This window comes from Egretta garzetta, unplaced genomic scaffold, assembly GCF_000687185.1.
Source record: "Egretta garzetta isolate BGI_Z169 unplaced genomic scaffold, ASM68718v1 scaffold204, whole genome shotgun sequence".
In the NCBI taxonomy this organism is placed as follows: domain Eukaryota; kingdom Metazoa; phylum Chordata; class Aves; order Pelecaniformes; family Ardeidae; genus Egretta; species Egretta garzetta.
Genome location: NW_009259424.1, coordinates 3,825,086 through 3,835,731, shown reverse-complemented (window position 1 = coordinate 3,835,731; position 10,646 = coordinate 3,825,086). Strand labels below are relative to the sequence as shown.

The following is a 10,646-nucleotide window of genomic DNA, read 5'->3' as shown; positions in this document are numbered from 1 at the left end:
ACCAAAACAAAACCAACAAACCCAAAAACCCACCACCACCACAAGAACAAAAAAAACCCAAACCACAAAAAACCAAAAGCCACTTGGCTGTGAGAGCCAGCCTGGTTGCCCACCAGTGCTGAAAAGCGCAGCAAGCTTGAATGGACGCTGAGTAAAAGAAGAGGCCCGCCTTCCACCTTAGGTATTTCTCAATAACTTCTGCAAGTTTGAATGTAAGAGGGGATTATTCCTCAGCCCGCCCCTCCTTTTTTTTTTTTTTTGTTTCCCCCCCTTTCCTTTTATGAACGGCTCCACGCTCCCAGGTCGATTTTCTGGAGGCAAGCACCCCACGGAGCCTGCCGGCGGCAGCGCAGGACAAAGCCCCGGGGCAGGCCGGCCGCGGAGGGGTAGATGAGGAAGGGTTGAGGGGTTTGTTGTTTTTTTGTTTTTTGGTTTGTTTTTTTTTGTAAGAAAAAAGTGAAAGGATGGGAAGTTAAATCCCCGGAGAGGAAGGCAGATGCCGCAAAGGGTTAACGGAGCCGCTCGCCCTGGCTAGCAGCATTTGCATACCATTACATCATGCAAAGCTACATTCCTGCACTGACAGAGCACGTCCAAAATGTGCCTTTTGCGGCTGTCGGCAGCCGGCTCGGGGAGGGGAGCGACTGCCCGGAGCCCAGCGCCCCGCTTCCCCCCACCCCTCTTCCAGGAGTTCAGACCAGTTTCCATTCACTTAAACTCAGGAAACCACAGGCGAGCTCTGGCTCTCAACTAACAATCAAATTCTAAAAATACCCCCTCAGCCCGGCGCGGCACCCACACAGCCCAACCTCCTCCTCCAGCCCAGCAACGACCGGTTATTTAAGTCACAGTTGGAAAGCTAAAATGTTCATAATATACCAGAAAGCATTCAAAAAACCAGAAACAGAAACATTACATATGAAGTTAAACTTTAAAAAGTCTTACTGTTTTGGAAAGCCATTTTCACCAGCCTGGTCTATAAGAATTTTTTCCCTGATGTTTCCAAGAATTCCTATTAGTCCTATTAGTCCTTAAGCAGTGATTTAGAGTTAATCTCCAAACCAGCACAAGCAAACTAATCCCTGTGGGTCATATTCGCTTTCCACACAACCACCGAGATCTTCTTAACATCTTGATCCCTTCGCACGTATTTTAGGACATGTGCATCTTTGTCCTCTCAACCCAGATCAAAGTTCTTTGCAAATACGAAACAAAGTGAAAAATAACTACGGTTTAAAAAAAAAAAATAAAATAAAAAAAATAAAAATCCCCTTTTAATCACTCTGCGGACATCCCTTTAAAGCTTCTGCTGATTGGATTACAGCCTCCCTTGGCAAGCCTCTTGAATGGTGACATAAATGCAGGCACTCCGGTTATTTGTGTGTAAATAGGGGTGCTGCGAGGGTGTCGGTTTTCTGTAACCTGATACCGGGGCTGAGCGGGGGGAGCCGGGGCCGCCGGGCTGGGGTCGAGCCCCAGCTGCTCCCTGGGTGCTGCCCCCCCCCCCCGAATCCCCCCGGCGCGGGGGGCTTGTGCCCAAAGGGAAAATTCAGGAGCTTGAGAAAACTGGACCTCAGCTTGGGAGGCGTGGAGTGGCCCAGAGAGGGCGAGAGGCAGCCCGGGCAACTTCCAGCGGCGCTGGGCCAGTACATTTGGGAACTTTGCCCTTACAGCACCCGAAGGCAAGCGCTGCGCCCCTGTACGGAGCACGCATTTTCTTTAGGAGCATCTTTTGTGAAAGGCAAGGCGGAGAACGATAAAACTATTCCAGCCGAGCTGCAAAATACATTAGATGTTATCCTGCTCTGCAGCTAATCCAGCCAGAGCAGGATTACTCTGATGAAATGCTCTCATCAAAGGAAAAGCTGCATCTAGGAGTGGTAATTTCAAAGAATTCCAGACATTGTTTTGTGATCGTGGGAGGCTGGAGCAAAATGGGTGGTGCGCCGTTTCAGCAATCCCGCTCTGTTTAATTAGGTGCCATGGCCTAATCCTCTGCGTGTCAGGTAACGAGCAGAGCACAGGGTTTGCTCACAGCACCCTGTATCCCTGCAGAGAGAGGTCCCATGGAAAAGAGAAGACAAAGTTCGTCTCTGAGCACAAATCGAGAAATGCCCAAAAAAGTGAGGCACCGATGAAAAAACACCAAAGAAACAGAACACTGCATTGCTTTGCTGCAATTGCCGTCCTTCCCTTCATGATGTTACTTGTCGAAGAAAGGTGATGTCCCTGCTAAGGGTGGGCAAACATAGCTATCGCAAGTACAGAAAACCATTCAAAATCCAGGAAAGAACAGGTCAAAGCAAAGGCCTGTCAGTTCTAGTATGCCCTGTCTCCAACAGCAGCCACGCTTCACAGAAGAATATAAGAACATGAAACAGTAAAAGTCCTCCGGGACAATTTTCTAGCTGGCAGTGATTTGAGCACTTGTTTTGTAAGGCCACAAAAGATTTGTATAGTCATGAACAGGTTTTGGGTTTGCTTGGGTTTTTTTTCCCCTTTTAAAATTCTTCCAATTACACTTCGAAGTCATGTAAACTTTTTGCATTCCCCACACCAGGGACATGGTCCATGGAGTCCTGCAATTCAACCACCTGTGGCAGGAAAAGCAGCCCTTTTAATTTAAGCTGAGTCTGCCTCTTGCTGGTTTCACTGATGCCCCCTATTTTTGGTCTTCTGGAGAGGCAGCAAGCCTTGCTGCTCACTTGGCCACCCACTATTTTATACATTCTGGCCTATCCCTCATTCAGCTTTTTTTTTTTTTCCCTCCTGGGATATACAATGCTACTCTATTTACTCTTTTCTCCCCGAGAAGCTTTTCCATACCTCTCAACCCCTTTGTCACCTTTTCCCATGTTTTCCCCATTTTTCTGGTCCCTCAGCATGTGTCCTACAGATGGGAATTGCAAGAGCACAGGGTAGGCGCTCTTTTTAAAGTGAGCAATACAGGCGCTCTGGCAGCAGGAGAGAAGGCATCATGCGGCTTGGGAAAAGTCCCAAACAAAATTTAATCATGGCCTGGGATCCAAATGGGCATTTGTCATTGGCTTTGCTAAAGATCCCCGAAGCCTTCGCCACTCCCTGGTCACAGCCTGTCCAGAGCTGCCTGATGGCAGGAGAGAGACAGCTGCAGGGAAGAGCAGGATGCTTCTAGTTGTAGCCAAGGTCTTGTTTTCGCACAAGTATGGAGTAAAGCCAGCACCAAACCGCTGAAACTTTTATGGATCTGTAAAATTTTACGGAGACAAAGAAACTCAGAAAACTCCGGGCATAAAAATATATTAAATCAACCCCTCCTTGAATGATCAATAACAGATTTCATGCAAGGGGATGTCCTGACCTCTCTTAAGTGCACTTGAACTGCTGTACCTCAGCACCTACTCAGGGATCAGGCAATGTGCATGCGTGTCCTGTTAGGGCACCTGCCTAATCTGCCAGGGATTGATTAGCACGATACTTACTCCTGCTAAGAGGAATCTCCATTAAATGGGTTTAAATCAGTGTCCTTATTTACACCCAAAAGTTTGTTATCTACTCAAGACCAAATAAAAAATAATTAAAAGCTCAACAGTAAGTGTTTCTTGACAATGACTGTCTGAATTCTCAACACCTGAACTGGTTTTTGGTTTGGATTTTTTACCTTTGCCACTCACACAGTCTCCCTCTTCTTTGTATGAGCTTCCCTTGCTTGCTGTCCCTTTGCTCTGGGACAGCAGGGACAGCTTTTTTTTGGGGTGGGGCTGCTATGACAGTGCTCACTGCCGGGCTGTGGCAGTCGCAGCAGGGCTTCAGCTTCCTCCAGGCTCTTGCGCCCACCTGGAGGGATGCTCGGAGGCCGAGCATGCGAGGGGGTTCCCTCCAGGCCTCCCACAGAGGGCTCGGACTGCGCATTGCCATGGCTGGTTCCCAGCTCCCCACCAGCCCTGGGGTGCAGCGCTGGGGCTCCCCGCAGCTGCGCAGGGTGTGGGGTGCCAGCTCACCTCTGGAGACAGTGAGAGGAAAGACCTGGTTCTCACAGTCTCAGGTTTCGCGTTTGTAAGACTTGCAATCTCTTTAAAAATAAAAGCACACGTTCAGCGTGCATCAGAATTGCTCTACGTTCTACAAACTTTCCGCTACATATGAAGATGAGCCTTAATTTTTTTCCCACAAAATCATGTTCACATCTTTCAAAAACACACCATTTCTTTTTTTGCGGCGTAGCAGTTTCCCAGCACTTAACCTCATTTGGGCAGAATTGCCAGAGTAGTCTAGGAAAAGGAAGAAAAGGTCTCTCCTCTCAACCAGCCGGAATCCAAACCAAACTATCCTCGGCAGGGAAGAGAAATCACACAATTTCCATGGAAATGCTTATTTAGCGGGCACAGCAAGACATAAACACAAGGAAACAGTTTCCTGACATTTGTCTCTGAGCTCTGAGCCTCTACTTCCCAAGCCTGCAATTTCTCTTATGAGAGAAACCTTGAGGATTGTGGCATATTGAGAAATCATTAAACCAGTTTCTCTCACCGAAGAGTTTTGGCTGATGACAGGAGCATTAGCCAAGTGAGGGAGAGCTCGGATTTAGGTGGTAAATTTGTGCCCTTCTTTCACTTGGAAATCAGCTCCCTGGCTATGAGATTTGTCAGTGTGTTACCATCTTGAACATATTTTTTTCTACTGGCATTGAGTGGATGTGTTGTATGTAAACTCCCCATCAACACTGAGGAGTTGTGGGGATGGGCATCAGCATATTGTCTTTACGGACGTGCAAGTCAGGAAAGAGCCAGGCCAGTGGTTATTACCTCAGAGCCTGTAATCCATCGCGTGCCTTGCACGCTGGAATGCTTCAGCATAGATTAATAAAATACCTATTATTTGATTTGAGAGCTCCTTTTCAGTGTTGGGTTTGAAAACGACCCTGTTCTATATAAACCAGTCTCTCAGCTCCCCTAGGAACAACAGGGGTGCAGAAAAGTCTCTAGGCAAGGAATCGATCGTATTACCCCCATTCTTAATTTTTTGTTTGGTTTGTTTTTTTGTTAAACTGAGAGTCAGCGACTATGAAAACCTTCCACAGATCTCACACATCCCTGCAGGCTTTGCACTTGGCCTTAACAAGTGATCCCGTAGATTAAAAGACACACTTTACAACTTTGGTTCTAATATTCAGACTCCACATAGGCATGTTTCTCATCTGTACCTCGCCGCATGCTGTGCAGTGGGATACGGGAATAGTTACTGCTCTTTTAACTAACATTGTTACTGCGGTTAGCTAAAACAATGCAGCATTTTAAGCAGTACAGTAGCCTAGAAGAATTATTTGTATAACATAGGTGTAGGGTAAGAACACTATCCATTTGGAACTGCAGCAAGGGGAACACGATGACAAACTGAAGACAACCCAAAAGCCTCAATCCATGAATTAAACAAGAGCTGCACACAATGAACTTCGCTAAACAGCTTTTACACCTTACTGCTTACACGCTATAAAAATTAAAAGTAAATATATCACTAGGGAGGAAGAAAGAGAGATTATCTAAAGAAGCACAAGAAAATTGAACCCAGTTGCTTGTTTTCTTACTAGAGAAGAAAAAACTGTAGCTCTAATGCAAGTGAATTGGGATGAGCAAAAAAGCCTTCAGGACGCTGTCACCCTCTTCATCAACTCAAGACCTTCCTGTTTCTGAACATCACCTGGGAACCCAATCTCACCATGGCCTCTGGAAACCTGCAGTTCCTGGTGAAACCCACACGGACTCCTGCACATCCAAACCAGGAGGGGGCTGACCTAACGGGGGATACTGGTATAAGGGAGGGAAGCCCTTGCCAAAGAAGCTTTAAATCCCTGGGGACCACTCAAGCCACGTCAAGCCTACCCGGCACCCAGCAGGGAGCTGGGACGGGCAGGCTGCTAGCACAAAGAGCTCAGGAGAGCAGAGGTGCTGGAAACAGAGGGCTTAATGGCACTGCCACAGATTTCACGTCACTTTGAGGATGATGCAGATAAAATCTTAGCTACAAAGTACTTCCTTAATACTAACAAACACCAACATGTTGAGTCCAATGCAGCATCCTCTTCATTCAGGACAAAAGCAGTCTGATGGGGTTTTACTGAATATCACAACTGAAATATTATATATTAAAAAAAACCCCAAACAAAACCCAACAAAACAAACAAAAAAACCCCACCCTGAAAATACTTCTTTCCAGGCTGAGTCCACTATCAATGTAAATCAACCATTTTAGAAGCTTAATCCACATCAGAATTTAAAAAAACAACAAAAAATTAATTTCTTCTGCCGTTCACTTTCAATATCAGTTATTTCTTCCAAGCTGTTTTGATATTTGACCCTTTTGTCCCATATTTAATTTTTAGTTACAATAATAAAACAATTCTCCGCTTTATAGAAGCAGCAGCAAAAGCACTATTCCCGGAAACTGGAGATAATTTTATTAAAAAATTGGGATTAAGAAATTCAGAAAAAATTAGAGGATTATCAGCAATAGCTCAAAGAATTTCTGGAAGCGTTCTTAATTGTAAAGCAGAAATAATTGTTAGTGGGTAATAAGAAAATCATCTGAAAGGATTAATTTTCAGACAGACAGAAGAGGCTTAGGTTAAATATCACTGCAATACAAAAATGCACAAATACCTTCTTCAACATCTGACAAATATTCAGCATCACTGAGTATTTCAGGGGCATTGGCTTTACGAACTGCATGATTTAAATAAACAAAATAATTAAATGAAAGCATAAACTATCACTGTGTCAACAAAACAATCAACGTAAAACAACGACGAATGCAAAGACCATACCCAAATAATGCTGTTTGCTTGTAGGTTGGGTTTTTTTTAAACAAACATTTCTTACAACAACAAAAGACTGAAAAATAAGTAAGAGAATTTTTTTATTTCTTAATACCTTCATCATCAGACATATCAAGAACTTCATTCATGGTTTCGGGTACATTCATTTTGTGCTTTTCTGTAACAGTCTGTCAGAGAAAAAAAAAATAATTTCAGAGTGCAGGCATCATTCTTCTTAAAATTGTAGTTATTTTAAAAATTAAATGCAATGTAGGACATATTTTTATCTGCAGCTAGCAAAACAAGATTTAGGTTTTTTAGCTTCTTATTCGCTTTCCTTTTTAAAGATGCATTGAACTATACATTAAAAAAGACTGTATATATAACATGTAATACAGAAATAGGCAATCTTATATTTGTGTTTTAAACTGTATTCAAATTGTCACAGCAGCAGAAGCATGAGCTGAAAGCCTACAAGGTGATGATGTCAAAAGAAGAAACAAGTACACTGAAAAGAGTTTCGTGTCAAGAGTTTTAATAAGAACTCTTTAAAAAGCTGTCTAAATTTTGAATGTCAACTCTATTTAAACTAAAGTTTCTGAGGGAAGTATTTCTCCTTTGTCATTAGAAAAATGCTGTGATTTGGGAGCAGGCTTAATCTATGTGAATTTTTTCAAAGGTGCCTCAGCATGAATTGTGTGTTTTTCCCACAAATGAGAACAATTGTAACCACGTGCAGGCTAAATGATGCCCCTTAAGGAATTTGTGCGTGAGACACACTCAGAAGCGGTTGGTTGATTTTCATCCTGATGTTTATATAGATACAGACTCAAAGAGCAATCTTTAAAAAAATAGAAGCAGAAAAAAATGTTATGAATGCCTGAAATCTGTTCCTAGAATACCGGTGCATCCCATGAATGACACACACAAGCATCTTTTGCTCTCTGGCTGCGGTACAGCACAACAAGCCCTGGTTAAGTTTTAGGACATGCAGGAGACCCTGCAGAGTCACCATTCAAGGAGTGCAGTGGAATTAAAAACAAAACAAATCTCTCAAAAAAACAAACCCACACCAAAATCCACTCCTATCTTTAAGGGATTTTTATATTATTTTCAACCGTCATTACTCTTCATCCTTCATATACAAATAAGAAATCATTAACAAGTTCAGGAGGACAAAATAGCTTTTCCATTTTAATTTATTTTAAAATATTTCAGTTTTTCTCTGGCCTCATGAATACTCATTTGGCAGTTCATGTTTCTTGGCCTACTGCCATCACTTGATATAGGCAGAAGAGCTTCCGCAAGCTCAAACTTCACAAAACTTATAAAAAGCCTCACACTTATTTCATTTTGTGGGAATTACTCTCAAAGCTTTTTAACACATTTCTGTTAAACTAGCAAAATCACAGGACTTTTTTTTTTTCAGGCACTACTGGATTTCTTTTTTTTTATTGCTGTTTGAGTATAAACTGTAGTAAAATTAGCTATGTTCATCCCTGGTTTCATTAAATTTACCTTTGGGAGCTGTTTAGACACAAGCCTCAAAAACTAAGTCTCAGCAGTCAAACTGAGCTTTTAAGACCCTCAGCTGTAAATCAGATTTCAAGTCTAGACTTCCAAAGTCTGACAATTACACACTTGTGGCTGATAATCAGCATATTCTAATTTTAATGGAAATTGTTTCTGGCCTTCTCTGGAGAGAAGGTATTTGGGGTACTATGGGCCTTTCAGCATCTAACATTTCTTCTAGCACAATTCGCAGCCTGACCCATCATCTCTCTACTCTTCTTCATCTACAGAACATAAATGATCAGTCATCTTACGCAGCACTAAACCCCCCAGCTTCTTGGTTCTACAAGCTAAGAATGACCTTGCAATACTGGGAGTTCTTAGCATAAAAATGTGGGTTTACTTTTCCTGCAGGTACCTAGTTGTATACTAGGCAATCATTCAAATTTATGCTACCCCATATAATCTTCTCCATCAAATTTTTCAGGTTGTGGAAAACTATTTTGGAATTTTTCTAGAGAGAAATGTGTTCCTGAGAAAACCTAGAGAGAAGGTGTAAGAAAAAAAATAATTATTTTCTGGCATATTCCTTTATACATTATTGTTCTGAAATTAGTCTTTTGTGTGGTGGATTTTCTGTAAGCTACTGAATTATAGACCACAGCCAGGAAAGGCACAGGAAAAAAAGGCACATGCAGTAGCAGAGCTAAAATCTGCCTCTCATCCCTAATGCTCATCATATTGCAACCACCTGCTTGCACTGATAGACCACACAAACGGGTGATGACAAAACATGGAACACGCAGCAACTCTTTTCCATCTCCAATATGCCTAAAAATACATGCATGCACATACTTCTCTCTAATTAGAAAAAAAAAAATGTTGCAGAAAGGAAAAAGCAAATTTGGAGCCAATGCTCTGAATTTATGTTCTTAAGACCCAGTTGTGGCTTTACTACTATGGTGGTGCATGGTCACCTCACAAAACTCTTTTATTCATAGAGAAATTTGGCAAAACATTAACGAACGAAAGATCTGAGAAATATTTTGGGTTCTGTGCATCGCCATTTTTCTGATAGCAGGTAATATTTGACCACTGCTAGTCCCTTTCATCTCCCCTGGCTAACGCTGCAATAAGCCTGCCTGAGAGGCAAGATGGACAAGCTGGAGTTGGCGTGTAGGTCAACAAATGGGTATCTGGGGTTGCAGGAGCTGACTGTGGCTGCTTGCAGAAGACAGCCTTCCACCATATTTCAGAAGACGCCAGGAACTACGCGATGAGGTGCTTTTAAGTAAATTCCAAGCATTTTTCAGTTTGGAATAGATTCTCTTAGGCCAAATACAAGCCATTATACATCAGTCCCTTGACAAACTCTCTCAAAAGGCAGAAGCAGCTTCTACTTACACAGGTCTGTAGGAACGTCTTTTCAACTACAAACCAGCCCGTATTTGTGTGGTTTGTGCTCTAAACAATAAGATGTGCAGAAAAACATGGTAGCTGTGACCATTTACACTGTTCATTTTCTGCCCAGCTGGCACTCCTTCTGCATACATCCTAATAACGCCTCCGACCTTAAAAATATATTGCTCATATTTGACTTACTATCCGCTTTGTACTGCTAAAAGGAAATAGGTGGGAATTAAACTGGAATCTCAGCAACACGTAACTAAACAAAGCTGAATATGCTGGCTTAGGAAAAATTCTTCCATTCACTACTGAACTAGGCTGTACTTACAATTGTAGTCATGGTCTCTTCTGTCACCACCTTCAATGTGTCAACGACTGAAATGTAGCCAAGTCGCTTAGCAATGGCGAGGGCAGTGTTTCCATTCTAGCAATTGAAACATTTATAACAGAAGTTGAATGTTAGCAAGGCTAAGGGTAGAAACTGCTAATTAGCTCTAGAGAAAAGCACAATACAGGTCAAATAAATGTTTGCATGTTGGTGATGGAATTAAATATATTTCAGGTAGTAGGATGTATATATAACCGTAAGTTTTTAACTCTACAGAAATGGGAGGAAAATGAAAAGATTTGCAGATGTTAGCTGTTCTAGTTTTGGAAGAGGTGATGGCATAGAGGACGCGGGGGCGATGGGAACAGGCTTCCTCTGCTCTTTTCCTCTCCCTCCACACGCATTTTTTCCCACATTTCCCTTGCTCAAATGCTTTACATGGGGTGGGATAACTGAGCCCAAAGGGAAAGCGTCAGCCTCGCGGCAGCCCCCCCTGCACTTACCACAGTGAGCTCGTTGGGCGCCGCGCCGTGCTGGAGCAGGACGTTGATGATGTGGGTGTGCCCCTGCTGCGCAGCCTGGTGCAGCGGCGTGTACCCGTTCTGCAGG

At 42.9% G+C, this 10,646-nt stretch overlaps 1 protein-coding gene across 1 annotated transcript in view; it reads right to left on the bottom strand.

The window, feature by feature from the left end:
* ANK3 (ankyrin 3) overlaps positions 1-10,646 on the bottom strand; it is a 206,454-nt gene that overhangs the window by 70,959 nt on the left and 124,849 nt on the right. Inside the window, exons 21-24 of the mRNA XM_035892536.1 lie at positions 10,541-10,639; positions 10,038-10,133; positions 6,906-6,978; positions 6,636-6,698 (exon numbers count right to left, since the gene is read on the bottom strand). Coding sequence (XP_035748429.1) covers positions 6,636-6,698; positions 6,906-6,978; positions 10,038-10,133; positions 10,541-10,639 — 331 coding nt within the window. The remainder of the gene's footprint in view (positions 1-6,635; positions 6,699-6,905; positions 6,979-10,037; positions 10,134-10,540; positions 10,640-10,646) is intronic.